Source organism: Olea europaea, unplaced genomic scaffold (genome assembly GCF_002742605.1).
Source record: "Olea europaea var. sylvestris unplaced genomic scaffold, O_europaea_v1 scaffold1224, whole genome shotgun sequence".
Lineage (NCBI taxonomy): Eukaryota > Viridiplantae > Streptophyta > Magnoliopsida > Lamiales > Oleaceae > Olea > Olea europaea.
Genome location: NW_019229669.1, coordinates 136232 through 156073, shown reverse-complemented (window position 1 = coordinate 156073; position 19842 = coordinate 136232). Strand labels below are relative to the sequence as shown.

The window sequence follows — 19842 nt, the reverse complement described above, 5'->3', positions numbered from 1 at the left end:
GGTATTTTGGTTTATTTTTGTTCAAGTCTGGTATTCATTTGGCACGCTGTTCGATATTTTATATTCAACTCCTATTTTCATTTGCACTATATCAAATATCATGGTATAAGTTTTTAACTCAACTCCCATTTTCAATTGGCACGAGTAACCACGTGATTGACAAAGTAGACCTAAATATTTTCACACTGATTCTTTTCAACTTTGATCAAATAATATATTTCAGTTAAGCAATCATTATGATACATGAGCTACATTCTATTGTGTTTATTTGTTGAACTTGTCTTCCCTTGAAGTAGATTAAGCGTCCAGTTGCTATACAGCCTCGTTAGGTCTTAGCATTCATACAATTTCTATTCAATTCTTTTTAACATTTGACACAATGGAAGGTCACGAAATCTTTAAATATCATTGTTATAATGTAGTTGCACAGCCTGCACAAAATAGCAAAGTAATGAAAATTCTCAATTGATGTAGGCTAGTTTATCATGTTAGCATTATCTTTGAAGTAGGAATTTTTAGATTTGAAAATTGCTTTGCTTTGTGATTTGCAGGTCAAGCTCTAATTAACTTTACAGCAGTCATCATTAATTCAGACGGTATTCTGCTACAGTGGAGACCAAAGCATCCTAATCAAGCTGGCTGGAAAGGAATAAAATGTGAACCTAAGACAGAGAGTTACAGTTCTGTGAGTTCCATGAAATTAAGATTCTTTAAATCTTAGGGTCCGTTTGATTGCAAAGATGGAATTGAATTGAATTGAAAACGAATTCAAAGGAATTGAATTGTCTAGAAATTATTTTCCTGAAAATTATAAATTATTGTATTTGATTGGTATAATTTTTCTCGTGAAAAATGTTGACATAAAAGTGTTTTTTTGTGTTCGTTTGACTTTGTTTTACATGAAAATTGCCAATTAAAGGGATAGATTTTACTGGTATTGGGGAAGAAATTTGTTTTCATTGTCAAAAAAAAAAATTCAAAAAAATCATCTATCTTTTGGTGTTCGTTTGACTTTGTTTTACACGAAAATTATCAAGGGAAAATATTTTTTTACAATAATTCTTAAAATTTGTTTTCATTGCACAGAAAAAAAAACCGCTACAATAGCTGGAAATTGGGATTCTCACCATATTGGTGAGAATTCCAATTCAAGGAAAAGGTAGAAAATGGCTTATGTGGCAAGAAATGTGGAAAATGAATTCTAGAAAAAAAAAGGGGGGGCTATCAAACAATGGAAAAGTGGAAGATGGAATTGATTTTCCAAGTTCCATGGAAAATAAATGTCTATCAAACATAGCCTTATTGGAATTCATGGTGTGAAAAGATTTACTTAGTCATTGGACCAAGAGTACTTTTCTGAGTTGTTCCTTTTATTTTTTTCTTGCATTTCACATATAATGGCTTCATTTCTTTTACAACAATAAACATTTGGTTTCGAACAAAAAATTATTTATAATATGAAGAAAAAAAGAAAATTTTTAAAAAAATTAAAAAATACAATAAAAAATTAAAAAAAAAGTTTCAAAAATTAAATAATGAATATTTCTTCTTTTCTCTCCTCTAAAGTTTCTGTACTTCTTATTTCTATTTTAATTTTTTTCAATTTAAAAAAATTCTTTTTATTTCTTTTTGTTTTATGATAAAACTTAATTTTTTCAATTTTAATTAAATAGTATTTATTTTTAATTTTAATTATTTCAATTTAATTTAAAAACTTTATAATAACTTTTTTTTGTTTCTTTTTATTTTTGCCATGTAATTTTTTTTCTATTTTTGTCTGCAATTCTTTTTTTTTCTTTGTTCTCTAATTTGTTAAATCATTTAGTTTGTGACACAAATATTTCTAATTTTCAAAAACTTCAAATACTATTCCTAAATTCTATACATTTCACACTAACAATAACATAATAAATACAATACTCGTGCAATGTAGGAGACGAAGACTAGTGGTTATAAAAGTTTCTATAAATAACTGTGAAATAAAATAAAATAAAATAAAATAAAAGAATTACTCAACAGAAAGTAAATATAAAAGACTCAATTCCATAACCCGTAAGGAATATGAATGAACTATGTAATTTTGTTAACTAAATAATAATTAATTCTGTGCATGTAATGCAGCCCATATTAAACAGGGGCTTAGACACATAAAGCAAAGGAAGTTGCTTTTTGACAAAAACAAATTTCAACTTTAAGTATTAGCTGAAAATCTAAAATTCCAAAAGATGAAGCAGAGACCTAATTGTCAATTTTACATCAGTACTAAATTTTCTGCACACAACTTGAATTACGAAAAGAAATTGTGGCAACCATTCAGAAGCCACAAAAATGAAGCGACAACAAATTTTCTTTTAGAAAGCTACGTGATGATGTGAGGATAGAAGATTTAATTTTATGAAAAAGCCACAGATTAGCCACTCCAATTATTAATCAATTACGTGAGAAATAGTTATCTTTAGTCATCACCTCGAAAGATAAAAAAAAATAGCAACAGTTCGCGTACTGATTAATCATGTCCGCTCTTTGATTTTCAAGAACCCTCAAAAAGCCAATAAGAACAGCACCTAAGGTACATACACCAATACATGGCTCCGTGCACCCCGTACAGCTTGTCAAATAGGCAGGAACCAAGCTATTAAAAATAGCATTACTCTAAAATTATGGAGCTATAGAGAACTTATCCCCATCATATTCACTTCAAAGAAATAACCAGCTCCGTGTCATAAATCTGGGAGATAGTGACAATGAGCTCTCATAAATATAGCCTCTAGTGTGGTAAAATAGATACAAACAGAAAATAGACACAATGAAAGAGCATAGCTTGATCTCAAGCTTCTCGGCAAATTCAAAAGAAGTCAAGTCATAAGAGAAGAACCAATACCCAAGTGCTAAGCTAGAGTTGAGGAAAGACGAAGTGGTCAAGAAAAGCTTAGTCACTTATATAGAAAAATTACCTGCATGCGTTTGCTGGGAGCAGAAAGAGCAGTTCCAGCAACCAATAAAGATCTAATTTCTGAACTAAGTTGCTCCTCCTGCTTTCTTACTTTCTCCCCTACAACCTTTGAATGCATTGACATGTTTCCCTTCACCAATTTACGAGATTCCAATTTTTCATGCATTTCATCAAGCTCATTGGTCCAGCTTAATGTTTGAGTTTCTACCTGTGCACATTAAAAGTAATCATAAAGCATGGAAATTATAAAAGCAAACAATTCCATTAAAGCAATAGTAGAATAGAAGGGAATAAGAGCAGTCTCTTCTATGCATCCTGAAATAAATATTCTTTTCAACTAATAACGAATAAGATCAGAGCAAGTAAATGAAACTAAAACTAAATTGCAAACTCTTTCCTCCAATGACTACAGGGGAAACTTTTTTAAAATACCAGCACCAGTAATTACGGTGACTTCATTTAGATATATCAAACAAATTGCAATCACAACAAAAACCATCAAAATCATTAAGGGGTTGTTTGAGCCCCATTTTTATTAAAAAAATGCATTTTGAGATAGTGTTAGGATAGAAAATGTATGGTTAAAAAACAAGGAAAATTTTTGGGTTTGCATATAATATTATTTTATTGAAAGATGTGTGGTTGAAATGGTGTCAAATCACTGTTGAATAAGATGTGTATTTTGATGGAAAAATGGGGCTCAAACAAGGGCTATCAGCACCAACTTAGGGTTCCCCTGAGTCATGCCAATGCTTGGCATAATTGAGTACAAGTAGCAAGATATAACTAACACCTTATCTTAATTTGGCAGGGGAATTTGAATTAAATAGTTTTGACCATAATTTAATGGAAGAGACTATTCTAGTTATTATAGAAAATCTAAATTCCTTTTTAAGAAGCATATTGCTTGGGTTTGTAGTTTTCACCATAGGAATTTTTGCATATCTATCATATCGAATATTTCAAACATACTTTAAGAAACACCTTTGATTACTTAAATTGGTCTCGTGGTCTATTTAAAACTTTTGAAATCAGTTTTGACCCTTTACCATCTGCAAGTTTATTACAAGCTTCAAACTCCTTAATAGGACGACAAATATTTATCTTGGATTCGCAAAAGTCAATCCAAGTAGATTATATAACACAGAGCCCAATTAAACTAGATCAAAAACCAAATCCTATGTTTTCTCCTATTTACATTTAATAATCAACATACCACTCTTTAGGCATAAAACCACGTGAAAAGAGAATTGTGAGTTCAATTTCGTAAACTATAAAAATGAAATAGTTATGTTAAAGAATGATATCAAATAGAATAATGCTATTTATAACCCTATGTGACATACATGTGGTGGTTAGTGGTTTAATGAATAAGACAATTAAAAAACTACCATATTAATACAGCAAATCACTAACCATAGGCAACTATGACAGTAGTGAGTCTCAAATAGCATTACTCTATCAAATATCAACCATAGGCAATTAATACTAATTGTTGGTTATATAATAGAAAAGAGTGGTAACTGGTTTTCGTTGAGGTTAACCCACAAATATACCTCAGGTCACAACTCAATCATAGCGCACCCAAAAATATATCATTGATAATGGAACAACTATCACGACTAATATAATTTCCAAACACGAAACACACACACAAAATTCTTATTCCCACAAAAAAATAAATAAATAAATTCCATCCAAATCATAAACAGAAGAATAATATAACAGATTTACTAGGATTTCCCAATCATAAAATTTTAAACGACAGGAGAAAAAGATTTGGGATGAAGTGCGTACTTTTATAAGGAAATTGAGTTTCTGTTCAAGATTATTTTTCTTGCGCTTCGCTTCTTCAAGTGCGGATGTCAAACTACAGAGTCGCGCCAGCTCTTGCTCGTAATCCTCCCATTCTATTACTTTCGGTTTTTGATCTTCTTGTCCCTTCTGCTTCTCTTCTTGCACCTTCACAGCAGGCTTCTTCGATTCCATTCACAAGTTACAATCCAAGAATCATCAACAATATTTAATTTCAACAATAAAAAATGATCGTCATTGAAGGCCCACCAGTTCTTCACCATCGTAGTACAGATTCCCGGGGGTGGGGGTTAGGGTTCTGTTGGTGTTAAGTTCAACCTCATTATACGAAGTAAAAAATTGGGAAATTTTGAATCTTTGATTTTCACGGATGCTGTAAACAACTTGCCGTCGAAATTGATCACTTCTCGCAGACAGACTTCTCTCTCGTTTCTCTCTCGTTTTTAAGTATTGCGTTTTTTCACATTTAGAGGAAAGCGCTGTTATATAAAAACGCTTTCTTTGTGTGAACTAGTTAAAAGTCCCAAATCATAAGTGCTCCTAAAAAATCTGTGTTCCTTTCCTTCATTTTGAGGTAAATTATATCATTCTTCTTCAATTTTTCTAATATTAAATTTTATGGAATTGTAGGCAATTTCATTTGTCTAGGGTTTATTTTTTGCATTTTGATTTTCCTTTCCCCTGCCTCGATGAATTGGATTCTCTTTGGTGTATATGATTAATGATATGAGCTTTCTTTGTGGAGTAGTTAAGGATATTAGATGAAACAAAGGCTTTAATGAAGCAGAAGAGATGAGTTGACAAAGAAGATAATTTGAATTGTTGGAAAATCTAGTGAATCAAATAATTTTAAGATAACTAAGAAAAAAAGTATAATGGAAGTTTCATTACTAAGAAAATAGGAATAAAGGTACTTGATTACAGTAGCAATTCTCGTGGATTGCAACAAAATGCCTTGTAAACATAACCAAACGATTAGGCTATCTTTGATATTTTTTTGTGTTGACACCTAGATTCTTGACTTAAAAGGTAAATTTCCTTTGTCTTCTACATCGAAAGCACGATTATGAAACTCGTTAAGTAATCAGTTTACAAGTTGACCTGAGTTTGGATCTCTTTCAGATGGTAGGCCAATCAAATATTAAGAATGAGCTTCTTTCTCGTTTTATTTTCCCCAAAGAAATTAGAAGCTTTGATGTAATTCTTGGATGCTCTGGGTTCACGTTGGAATATAAGCTTATTCTTCCACTAAAGGGGACGGTTACAATCTCCTAGCTTGTCTTCATTATTAGTATCATGTTCGTGCATATATTAATGACGCCATTTTGCTGCTATTATTTCTTAATCGACCAAATTCAATGTTTCTATAGGGTGAAGCTGATGCAAATGTGTTAGTAGGTATTCAAGTGGCTCACTCTGAGAGGGACGAGTTCCGTTCTCATGCTAATAGTCTTGGATGAATAGAAAGCACCAATGAAGCATTCAAACTTTTAATGCGACGAAAGCTGTTTCTTTGTTATATAAGGTCGATTAATTTATCCTCAATTTGGTTAGATTTATAATTATCCAAGCTAATTTGCTAAAAGAATGTATAATTCACAGTATCTGTGTGGGGTAGATAAGAGAGGCGTCACTTTTTGTTCTCTACCCTTCTTTAGTCTTGTATTGATTATGCACATCGAACCCTCATTACTTGTCAACAATATTCATCCCTAACCTCAAAATTTGCTCTTTTTTTTTTTTTTTATATTTTCTTTAATTACGTCGTTTTTTAGCGGTGCAATTATGTTCATCAACATTTGTTCCAACAGCTAACTATGATATCAATTTATTGAATCTGATCTGTCACAATGATTGCCAACATTCATCCCTTATTTTTAATCCAGCTCTCTCAATGGTCTTGCAATGTCATTAGTCTTTTGGTGTAGTTATTGAATTTAATATTTCGTACCATGGTCTCAAAAGAAATGTAGAACAAGTCACGCGTGTAAATGAAACATATGCATTTTTACTTAAATTTTTCGTTTAATAACGGGGGAACCCGCGCACTGGGTAAACCCTCGGTTGACGCAATAGTCTGCAAACTACGCCAGTCAGGTATACTGTACTAGGCAAGCCTGGTGCGACGGGCTCGATCGAAAAGTATCGATAAGGGGAATCGAACTCATGATAAAAGGTCTCCGCGCTCACCTACTCATCAACTCGGCCACCCCATAAAGGGCTTATGTGTAAGAAACCTTGCTTGGCCTGTGGATGAGTTTAGCTAAGAAAATAGGAATAAATGTACAATTAGTTTTTACTTCAAGAGAGGAAGATAAGAAAAGTATGATTTAAAATTTCTTGCATGATACCCAATTTACTTTAAAATTTGTGTTTGGTGAATGTTGGATTATTTTTTTCAGGTTGGTTTATTTAATATTACAAGGGAAATGATGTCGATTTTTTTCCCAAAATATTGATAGTTGACTCTAGTTGTTATAGAAAGACTCCAGTCTTTTTAAACGACTGCAATTGTTTTAAACGACTCCAATCATTTTATTTTAAAAAGGACTATAGTCTTTTAAACGGCTAGAATTATTTTCCTTAAACAATTTTAAATGTCTAGAGTTGTTTTCCTTAAATGACTTATGTCGTTTAAAAAGACTGGAGTCATTCCGAAAGACTTGTCTTTTTCTATGAATTTGCGATTAAATTTGGTATCTATTTCTTCAACATTTAATGTATTTCGTTTAAATATGTATATGAAGACGAATTTAGTTATTTACAATTTATCTTGCTCCACTACACGTTGTTCAAGTATATCATAATTGGTTTTAAGTATACGACTTACAGTTGATTGTGATAAATTTAGCCATCATGTATAATAAAAGAGGAGATGTCAATCAAAATTTTGACCTTTTATACCGTGTTTGACTACAATCTATTTCATTTATAAACATATAGAATTACGAACTTCGTTATATACAATTCATCGTGCTTTACTATACGATGTTCAAGTATAGATTTAGTTTTTAAGTATACAACTAACAATTAATTCATCAAGCTAGATCAACATGTATAATGAAAAATGAAATGTCAATTAAACTTCTAACATTTGTTTATCATTCTTGATTTCAACCTATTTTGTTTAAAAACATATAGGAGGACGAACTTCGTTATATACAATTTAGCATGTTTTACGACTTGCAATTGATTGCAATAAGTTAAATTATCATGTATAATAAAAGCCAAATATCAATCAAACTTCTAACATTTTAGACCTTGTATGATTTCAGTCTATTTCATTTAGAAACGTCTAGGATGATGAACTTCGTCATATATAACTCATTGTGCTTCACAATACATATGTTCAAGTATATTGTATTCGATTTTTAAGTATTTGACTTACAATTAATTTCATTAAGTTAAACCATCATATATGATGAAAATTGAGATGTCAATTAAACTTCTAGCATTTTAGATCATGCTTGATTTCAACCCATTTCATTTATAAAAGTATAGAAAAACAAACTTCATTATATATAATTCATCGTGCTTTACTACACGTTGTTTAAGTATACAACATTCGATGTTTAATACATGAACTTACAATTGATTTTGATACGTTAAACCATCATGTATAATGTAAGACGGATGACAATCAAGCTTCTAATATTTTAGACCATATTTGATTTCAACCTATTTCGTTTAAAAATATATAGGAAGACTAATTTCGTTATATACAAGTCATAATGCTTTACTATACGACGTTTAAGTTTATCACGTTCGATTTGTAAGTATACAACTTACAATTGATTTCGATAAATTAAATCATCATTTATTATAAAAGACAAGATGCTAATTAAACTTTAACCATTTAAACAATTTTTATTTCAACCTATTTCGTTTAAAATCAGATAAGAAGATGAACTTAATAATTATGCTCCATTACAGAATGTCCAAGTAGAACATATTCGATTTCTAAGTAAATGATTTACAATTAATTCAATAAATTAAACCATCATGTAAAATGAAAGACAAGATAACAATCAAACTTCTAACCTTTTAGATCCTGTTTGATTTTAACTTATTTTGTTTGAAAATTTATAGGAAGACGAACTTTGTTATGTACTATTCATCGTGTTCCATTATATACTTTTCAAGAATACCGTATTCAATTTTTAATTTTATAACTTACAATTGATTTTAGATAATTTAAATCATCATGTATGATAAAAGACAAGATGTCAACTAAATTTGAGAGTGATAAATAGAAAATGACTATGATTGTTTAGTCAAATTTTCATAAAATAACTGCAATAATTTAAAATGATCAGAGTCATTTTTCTTTTAAAAATAGGCTTTGCAAATCGCGAGCAGGAGCCTTTAAGAAATGAAAAATGACTCTAGTCGTTTAAAACGACTAGCATCTTTTTCTAAGAAAAGTCGTTTTCCATTTATTACTTTTTCGTGAAAGTTTGAAGAAATGGTATTATGGTCATTTTATGTTAAGGGCATTTGAGATATATCAACAATATAGAAAGGATAGTTTAGACATTTTAATTTAAAAGAAGCCTTAAAAACTTATTTGGAGTAGGTTAGGCTAAAAAAGTTTTGGATGGCTTGACTAGGACTTTTTTAAAAGTTCCCCAGATGTCACCAACCTTTGACACTTATTGCACTTTTATCCCCAGCCTTTAAAATATAAGATTTACATCCTCAACCTTTCATTTTGATAGCATTTTCATCCTTGTTGGATGGTCAAACTAGTTAAAATTTCTTCAACGGAATGTTTTGCCCTTTATACAGAAACTAAATAGGAAAAACAAGATAGAAAAAATGAAAATTGGGTGGCCATCACCATTCACACTTTGTTGAGAGTATTTTGGAGTCGATTCGGAGAAGATTTTACCAAATTAGAAATTCTCTGAGTGAAATCAAACTTTTAGGTTAAAGGACAATTTACATGTAGCAAAATGGTTGGATTTGTCCCCTTAAGATGCATCCGTAAAATGGTGGTTGTTTAAGCAAATCAATGTTGAAATCTATGTGCTCATTTTTTATGTTTTAATTGGATCGAATTGCTCATTGGAGTTTAATTGGCTTTGACACCATATTACAACTAGGAGTTCCATCTTAAATTGTCAACTTTATTAAGAGGAATAGTACATGTCCTTATATATTGGTTTGCATTTTTATTTTTATTCAGTGTGAAATTTATCCCTTAACACACACTTTGTAAAAATTTTATTGTCTCAAATCATTCTCGACACATCATGCAATCAGAATGAGTTAGGCCATAATTATTTCTTACCATTCGGTATAAGAGAAACAGTGTCTCTACTTGTACAAAAGCAGTGTTGCCAGAATTAATACAGGTGCTGCTGTGACAGCGTCTATTTGGTCAGCCTATTTTTTTGGCCATTGTCCAACAGAAAATCGACAAGTGTTATCTGTATTAATTCTGGTAAATCTCTAAGAGAAATAATTGAAACCGAATGCTCTGCAGAGCTTGAGCTTAAGACCACCACCCGCTTTGTTTCTGGTCAATTGTCTCTTTGAGAAGGAATCTAAGTTGCATAATCAAGAAATTCGCAATTTCAAATGCTAGGGTGGAAGTTGAAAACTTGATGAAAAGAATGATTTCTGTTTGTGGAAGATGAAAATGGTCTGGGAAATCTTGGTCTGGATGAGGCTTTGAAGGGTGAGGCTGGTTTGCCAATTGAGCTGACAGTGACTGAGAAGGCAGATATCATGTAATGAAGAAAGCCAAGAACACCATAATCTTGAGCTTAGAGGATCAAATGCCATATTAGATGTTAAAGATCAGTACTGCCTCAGAAATATGAGATAGATTGGACGGACTTTACATGGTTGAGTCTCTCTGCCTGATAGAATTTAATTAAAGCAAAAGTTCTTCGGTTTTTGGATGGTGGAGGGAAAGATTTTAGATGATAATGTAGATTCTTTCACAAAATTGGTGCAGGATACGGAGTGCATCTAAGTGGAAATTGAGTAGAGAGATCAGACTGTACAGCAGGGACACTTGATTTGTAGGGTGCGATTGGAGAAATTCATGCCCAAGAAATAGATTTGAAAGAAGAGGGGAAAGAAATTTTATCAGGAGAAGGGCTAATGCCAAGAGGTAGACCATGGAAGAAAAACTGAAAATCTTCTGGAGGAATTTCTGGATCGAAATCAAGAGGGAAGCAATAGAAGAAGTGCTACACATGCCTTATGGAAGAGCACTTAAGAGAGATTGCCCAAAACCAAGAACAAAGGTCAAGAGGTTGAAAAGGGAAATGAGGACAACATTGCGAATTATATGTGAAGGATGTCTTGGTTGCATCAGAAAGACTCGTGAACCAAGTTTACATTCATACAGATGAATCAGCAAAAACAAATCTTGATACATGTAAAAGAAACAAAGAAGAGCCACGGGACCTCCAGCAAGGTATGGATATGCTGATCTGGTCCAATATTTTTTAACATTAATAAGTGATCTGAAAGAACCAGAACCAACTAGCTATAAACGTGCTGTGAACTATGAAAATTCTTGTAAGTGAATTCACCTATGAAGAACTATACTTTGGAATTTGGTTTGATAGATCCAGGATCTAAAAGTAGTAGGTTTTAGGTGGTTATTCTAGGTGAAAGAAAGGACACCAGGTCATGAAAACCCCAGTTACAAGGCTAGGCTTGTGATAAGGGAAAGGGAATTCACCCAAGTAGGAGTGGATTATTTTAGAATTTATTCACCTGACTTCTTGTTGTCAAATGGACATGGAATTTGGAGCAAATGGATGTCACTACTGCTTTTCCCCATGGTAAACTAAAAGAAGAGATCTTCACGGAGCAACCACCATGGTACATTACGGCAGAAGATGAAGGTAAGGTGTGCCTCTTAAAAAGTCCATTTCACAGACTAAAACAGTCACACGTGCAATGGTTCCACCGTTTCATGATGAAAGTTGAGTTTAAAAGGAGCATCCGCTATTCGTGTCATGTACTATAATAGCCTATCCGCAAAATGTGCATCTACTTATTGCTGTATGTAGACAATATGCTAATTGCAAGCCAATGTTGAATAGAAATTTCAAAACTAAAGGTTCAACTGAAATGTAATTTTGAAATGAAAGGTCCGGGGCAATCCAAGGAAATCTTGTGGAAGGAGATAAAGTGGGTAAACTTGAAGAGGATGACGGTATCTCAATGGAGCTATTTTCACAAAGCCAAGAAAATTGAGTTTAAAAGGATCAATGCTTGAGGCACTTTTCATTCACCAGTGGACCTTTTTCTTCGTACTGTGGCAGATGTGCTGATATTGAATTCAGAAACCAAGAGAGGATAGAAAGCTGACAGTTCCCTCCGTGGATCCGTCCGAGTCAAGTCCAATGAGCGCATCTGAAACTTGTTGCTCAAAAATCAGAAAATTTATTGATTCAAATGTGTTGATATCCAGGTGTACAACATACTGTAGGCAACTTTCAATCCTGTTTTCCTGGTCTTTTGTGGTTCGATGACCCGAAAGAAAATGATTATACAGCTACTTATTACAGATATTGAAATTCAATTTCACGAACTATGCCCGTTTCTTATATGTACTATGCCTGCATTTCAATTAAGAATTTGACGCCACACATTGAAATTCCAAATAATTGCAAAAATTTGCTTCTGAAGCCAAAAACAATTAATTGTTGGGGTTCAAAGTAAAAACACTAAAAAATATTATGCGAACAACATAATTCTTATTTCACAGGGTTTAAACAACTTCACAAGAAAATCAGACAATTGATCCTACAACTAAATTCATCAAAGCATGAATATTCGAATCACCACTAAACAACATTATATCCAAATCATGTCAGTCGATTCGATGTCGTCGAAGGAAATCATTCTGAGAAGGCAATTTGAAAAATCTTCATCCAACTTATCTGACGACGCACCGTGGCAACTCATACTAGCTCCAAAGTTCAGCTCCTTATCGTCTAAATCTTTATCTATGCGGGCCCTTTTTTCAGCTGGGCGTTCAAAACTTGAATTTCGTTTTTGAGATTCATGAATGTCTTCTACTGTTCCAAAACCAGATTGAACAACAAGATCAGTCTCTTCTTGATCCCAAGAAATTCGACAAATGGCATAATCCGTGTTATTCACTCCCTCCAAAGAACTTCCTGCCAGTGTATATTCATGCATTATCCAACGACCCTTCTTCATATTTGTCTCGTCTTGCTTCAAATCGCCATTTAATTTGAACGTAAACGACTTCTTGACGCCAATGACTTCGCCCTTGCAATTCTTGATATCCTTCGGCACAGATTTTCCGCCCCATGTTCCACAACCGGCCACCCTAACAATATGTCTTCTACCTATCTTTTCCAACTTCGTAAACACGTAAATTTCCTTCTTCAAAACACCAACTTCAGACTCGCCAACGATTTCCCATGGATCATTGTCAGAAAAGACAATCCATGGGGTACCATTCTTTCCATGTAGATTTCGTTCAAGAATTCTATTATATGGCAATGGGAATCCCATTGCTTTGGGTTTTAAGTAAAGTGTGATCAGTTTTTGATCGGTGGGTTTAAAAACGAAACTTGGTGGTATTGAGAATGCCATAGCCGAGCGTGTAAGAAGAGTTGAGCAAACTGGAAATTCTCAGAAGGGATTCGAACTCTATACGTGAGAGAGTACGTATTTCTCTGGAATCACAAACAACAATTTGCAAAGTGAAGAAGAAAAAGTTTTCTTTGAGACGAGCACATGATTTCTTCAACAAATACCTCTATTTATAGCTGAAATAATCACCTTCTCATATTGCTATTGTTTTTGGTCTATGATTCTGTTTTTTGGTAACTTTTGAAAGATAGGAAGTCTCAAATGTGAAGGGACTGTGTCTGTGAGTGTGGTGTATTTATTATTACTTCAACTTTTACAAATTATTTCTTCAACGGGCTCAAATAATTTTTTAACAAATATTTTCTGTTTTCAAAAGTTAATTATTTTACGAAAGGATGACACGTAGTCAAACTTCTAGAAGATGAACCATATTACAAGCGTGAAAAAAAAATAATAATCAGGAGAAGAAGATGAAGAAGAAGGCAATTTGGAGTTTAATTAAAGTTGAATTGGAGTACTTAAAGATTAATCGAATTGCAAGTGATCCATTGGAAGTATTAATGGAGCATTTGTTAAAACTTCATAAATTTTGGAGTTAAATTCGATATCTGAAAAGTTCGGGAATTAAATTGCAAACTCTCGAAACTTGCATCGGGTAATTATTAATAATTTTGGAATGAAGAAGACTTAATTACAATTACTAGAAAATGAAAGGCTAAAGTTACATGGAAACACGAGTCAAGTTGATGGAAATAAATGTCTATTTTGCTTTATTTTTATATTTGTATACAATCTTTGCTCGTTACAAAGGTTGTTATTTGAATTATGTAATTAGTAATTTTTTTAATTATAAATTGAGTTAATCGTTTAAGAATTGCATGCTAAAACACATTTATATATGTCAAGTTGAAGAATTTACGCTCATTATCAACGCAAACTGAAGAAGGATGTCGCTGGTGCAACTCTTATATAGTAAAAAAAAAAAGGAAATAAAGATAGGGGGCTCGGGTTCGTCATATGAATCTATCTCCCCTTCCTTCCTGGCCCTTTTGCTTATTATGAGTTCGCTTCCTACAAGCTCTTTCGATAATTGTTAAAGTTGTTGATTAGAGTGGTAATGGTGTTCGAAGAATGTATCAATCTGAGTCAAGATGAATAACATATAATCAAAGCCCTGTAACCAGGTAGATTTCTTGGAACATGCTCGAGTTCAAATTGCGTAGGGTTATCAATGGGGGTATAGGATATGTACAATATAATAATCACATGGTCTTGCATATTGAGACGTGCACATGAAGGCCCACATTGTTAGTACAAAAGATTAATCGCATTACTTTTAAACCAAGTTGAGATCAAGCCCACATTGGGAACAGAAATTAAATAAAAAAAAATTATGTCCTTGTTTTATTCATCTAAAAAAAATTATTTTAATTTAGATTATTACTAATAATTAATTTTAATCAAACATTTTATGGGATCTACAATTTTTCATACATTCCATCAACTTTTTATCATAATGTAATACAGAACAAATTTTTTGATAAACCAAATGTAATTAAATTCATTTTTATATTCTCCATTTTTTCAGTTAATTCTTCTAACTGTTTTTTATATTCTTCATACTCTTCACCTGTAGATTCTAAGAATTTTTGTTCTATCTCTTCTACATCAGTTATCATATATTGTTTTTCTTCATGCTTTTTTCCTTTATTTTTTGTTATTCTAAAATCTTGGGGTGGATTAATTATAATCCTATCTTTTCCTCTAAGATTATTATCTAATAATGCATTTCCTACTTGTAGATTATATTCTAGATTTTCTAGTCTTTTATGTATATCCTCAAAACTTTCATTCGTAGTGTTTTTAGGTAAATAGGGATAACTAGGTTTTTTATGTTTTTTAACCTTTTCCAAAAATTCTTCAATTATATTTTCTTCATCTACTATATTCATCATAATTTTTGGTTCGTAACATGGCTCTGATACCATTTCGTCGGAGTGTGCAGCGGAGGGGTTAATATCTTTGAGCCAATTAGATTCTTCATAAGTATTTAAAATGTCACAATAGAATTTATAAAATTCACTATTTTTTATTAATAATTTTTCTTGAATAATTATGTTTAATTTTTCAATTCTCCTTCTTAAATTAAGAATTAATTTATATATGTCTTTTTCCATTTTGATTGCTTCGCTATCTATGGAATCATTTTTATTTTTTATTTTTGGGTCCAAATATTCTATAAAGAAGTCTTTCAGATCTTCTTCTAGGTAGATTAATTCATTTTCTGTATAGATTTTTAGATCAATAAAATTTTGTATAATATTTGGATCTAGATTTATTAAAAATTTATGATCTATATTTTCTTGAGGACTTATTTGAAGATTTTTAGACATTGTAATGGCTTTGGTTGCAATTTCTTTATCAAGGGTATTTTTGGAAAATTAGTTGTTTAGAGACTAGTTTTCAAATGTTTTTATTTCTTAGGCTAATTTGGAAAATCAACCTTCTATTTAGGCTGTAGAGCTATATTTCCTCAAAAAGAAGCGCTAAGTTGGAAATCCGAGAGGTGAAGATTATATGTTAATCATAAATTAGTTATATAATAATTTTCCTAACCCAAATGGGATTGCAGTATTGCTTTTCCATGCTAATTAGTAGCTGATCTCACGAAAATATTACAAGTTTTATAGATGCCTTTTTATCCAATAGGTGATCCATCTGAGTCCTGCATTCAAGTCAGTTTATTTCAGATGTGCAAAAGTAATTTTTAATACTGATGCAAAAATTTGATAATAAAAGAGGAAGATTTTCAACAGCATATGGTGATAAAAGTTCCTATAAATAACTGGGAAATATAAAAAAAAAAAATAGAAATTTATCAACAAAATAAGTAGTAAATACAGTAATGCCATCACTAAATACAGTAATTCAATCACTTCCAGCAAGCACTGCCCCAGCTAGCAGCCTTACACTTTCTATAGTACACTCTCAACCACGCGTAATCAAGAAAAATCATTCCAATTCCATAACCCATATGCATGAGGATTATGAATGGACTGTGCAGTTTTGTTAACTAAATAATAGTTAATTCTGTGCATGCAATGTAGCCCATATTAAATAGGGTCTTAAACACATAAAGCAAAGGAAGTTGCTTTTTGACAAAAACAAAGTTGAACACTAAGTATTAGCAGAGACCTAATTGTCAATTTTCTGCACACAACTTGAATTACGAAAAGAAATTGTGGCAACCATTCATAAGCCACAAAAATGAAGTGACAACAAATTTTCTTTTAGAAGGCTACGTGATGATATGAGGCATAATTAGCCACTCCAATTATTAATCGATTACGTGAGAAATAGTTATCTTTAGTCATCTTCTCGAAAGATCAAAAAAATATCGGCAGTTCACGTACTGATTAATCGTGTAATTATATTAGCCACTCCAAATTTCTTGCGTAATTATTGATAAATTATTGCACAAAAATCTAGAATTATTTTCCAATTATGTTGCCATCTCTTCCTCTTCGTTTGCGTTCTTCATACATATTTTAGCGAGTGATATAGTAAACTTTTGAGTTATCGTTCCTACAAGAATTTTTTTTTTTCTTTTACACATAATTTTATATTTCTAACTCCTATTGTTGAAAACAAAGGATTATGATTGTTTGGATTGTTTTCGTAACTATATATATTAAATGAAAGTATCAAAATTGCACATAGAGATCGAATTGATGTTTCAAATATGGAATGAATATTAGTGCAGGACAATTTCATTTATTGATCACATTTAAGTCCTAATTCAAGATTTACAAATCTAATGTAGAGTTCGATCGAATTCCTCTATTGTATTTAATTGACCCTTATTTAGTTCTCATTGACCTTATTTAACTAATTCAATCACATATCTCTATATGAATCAATCTTAGTTAAATACACTATTTGTTCTTAGAATTTATATAACGACCGCAATAATTAGCAAATGTGTCTCTTCATATTATACAAAATTGTCGAATTTTATTATGTGATCTAAATCTAAAACGCACTTCTCGAATCGTAAAAGATTCACAAAATCATTGAATTGTTGATCAAAGTAACTCAAAACATTATATACATGAATAAAATTTTTAAAGAACTAGAATCTTGAATAAACAAAATAAAGGATCTTGAATAGATTACATTATTAGCCCGAATAAAGAGTTTAGATATTCATAATAATAGAAGGGGGGAAAATTGTATTGAACACATCATCGGGTTTTGAATTTAGATGTAAAAAAGTGGATGAATCTTGCACCAAGTTCTTTTGTTATTCCAAATATTGATTTTAAATCCTTGATTTCTTGTTTTTCTCCTTTAATTTTGCTATCTAATTCTCCAAGTTGTGATTTTTGTTTCTCAATGTGGGTAGGGATGGCAATTTGAACCGTCAAAATCGAAAATCGCGGTTAACCGAACCGAATGGGATAAAAAAATCGAACTGATGGTGCAACGGGGCGGATATGGTTTTTATTTTAATGAATCGATTCGTGGCGGTGTGGGTGTGGTATTTACGGCGTCGAACCGAAACCGAACCAATTACCCGCTAAAAAAAAAGAAAAAAAAACACGCTACTAAATTGATTATTAGCCCATAATAATAGCATTAGTATGACAGTATATAAATGCAAACCCTACTCTCCACAAACCATAAACTCACGCACAGCTTCTTTTACTGTTAATTTTTTTCTATTGTGTGTAGAAAATTCTACTTCTTCATCATACTCTAGAGTTTATGCAACGTTTAGCAAGAAGGAAGCTGATGAAAAAGTACTTTTTTTTAATTTAAATCTTAGTTAAGATCATTCTGGAATAGTTAGTATCGTTGTATTCTCTACTTACATTTCTTATTTACTATATAGGAATCAACTTTGTGTGCTGATCTATGTTAGTAAGACTTGTAGGGAAGAATGAATCAAGTAACTTCAATGCACAACAATTAAGAACGAAGAAAAAGTTTAGTATTGCTATATTTATAATATTGTTTGTTAAATTTGTATTTTGCAATTGAAAATTGGGATAATGTTTGTATTTTCGTTTGGAATATTGTATTTTTGTTTTCATTAACTTTTTTCATAAATTGTTTTATATCAATTTGACAGATGAACCTATAAAAAATAATTTATTTTCGTGGTTATTAACCGAACCGGACCGTGTCGAACCGAAATACGAACCTAACCAACCCATAACCGAACCGTTACCAACCCTAAATGTGGGGAACCTTTCAAAAGTGCCTCTATTATTGTATTTATACTTTGCTTAACGTTTTCCCAAATTTGAAGATGTTATGGAATTTAAACGAGCCAAAAATCTTGCCCCAGATGTATCAGGCCATGCTACATGGCGCCATGGCACTACGAAGACATTGTGGATGGCTCCTCTGAGGAAAAATTCAGTACCATATCTCCTTTAATATTTTTATCATAATTTTCTCTCTCGATATCCGATCGAGACAATTCAAATTGGATTATAAAGATAATTCAAAGGGCTATAATCATATTAGCAGTAGCTCTTTTCCACTTTAAACATTTACTAGACAAAAAATGAGTCCAGATATCTAGATAAAAATCGTGAACATTCTTGTATGGCTAAAAATTAATTTGTAAAAATATTTTGATCATATTTCACTCATTTTATTTTCTAATTGCATCCAATCTTCAATACAACGTGAAAATTCTTTAAGTCAAAATTCGTTAATTAGACTATCAAGTACTCAAGTTTTAGCTTGAATTATCTGGCCTTTTGGTCAATGAAGTAATATCAATTCATTTACAGGTTCTTTCAGGCGTGACATTTCTAGCATGAATATACCAAATTGATATCAACGAATAATCTTCAATGTGGAATAGAGATTTTATATATATATATATATATAGTTTTTTATTTTTTATTTTTTTTGGATATTGTTTTTTTAAATGTTTCTTTGAATATTGATGTTAATTTGCATTATTTGCTTTGAATTTTTAAATTTTGAATTTGTATTTTATAATTTAATAGTATAACTCGAAATTTTGAAAATATGTAAAAAAAAATAAAAAAATTAAATGGGCCAGTAAATGGGGCAAAAAACTGCCCCAATCCCGTCCCGTTTAAGGCGGGGCATGGGGTGGGGCAACCACCCCGAACCCGCCCCGTTGCCATCACTAATTGTGGAATTCTTATAACTACTTTCTTCTTTCATCAATTTAATAGAACATTTTTTTACAGTGTTTATTAACTCTACAACTCAAGAACTTGTCATTTCATACTCATCTAATAACTTGGATGAGTTTTTTTGACACATATAAATCTATAAATGAAAAAAAAAAATAATAATAATAATAATAATAATAAAATCCCCAACCCCAGTTTCCTACATCTGGTCATCAGCCATACTGTAAACTCAGAAAAAGAAAATCAAAATTGGATGATTCTTATCAACCATGATTTGAATTATCCAACAAA

The 19842-nt window shown here is 31.6% G+C and overlaps 2 protein-coding genes across 2 annotated transcripts in view; both read right to left on the bottom strand.

The window, feature by feature from the left end:
• Window positions 1-5197, bottom strand: part of LOC111374271 (UV radiation resistance-associated gene protein-like) — an 8870-nt gene extending 3673 nt beyond the window's left edge. The window contains 2 exon segments of the mRNA XM_022996927.1: window positions 2955-3161; window positions 4751-5197. Coding sequence (XP_022852695.1) covers window positions 2955-3161; window positions 4751-4942 — 399 coding nt within the window. The 5' untranslated portion in view covers window positions 4943-5197.
• Window positions 5198-12595: 7398 nt separating this feature from the next.
• Window positions 12596-13366, bottom strand: LOC111374261 (NAC transcription factor 25-like). Its single transcript, XM_022996914.1, has one exon. It carries the CDS (start codon window positions 13364-13366, stop codon window positions 12596-12598), a length of 771 nt encoding a protein of 256 aa, XP_022852682.1.
• Between the last annotated feature and the right edge of the window lie 6476 nt (window positions 13367-19842).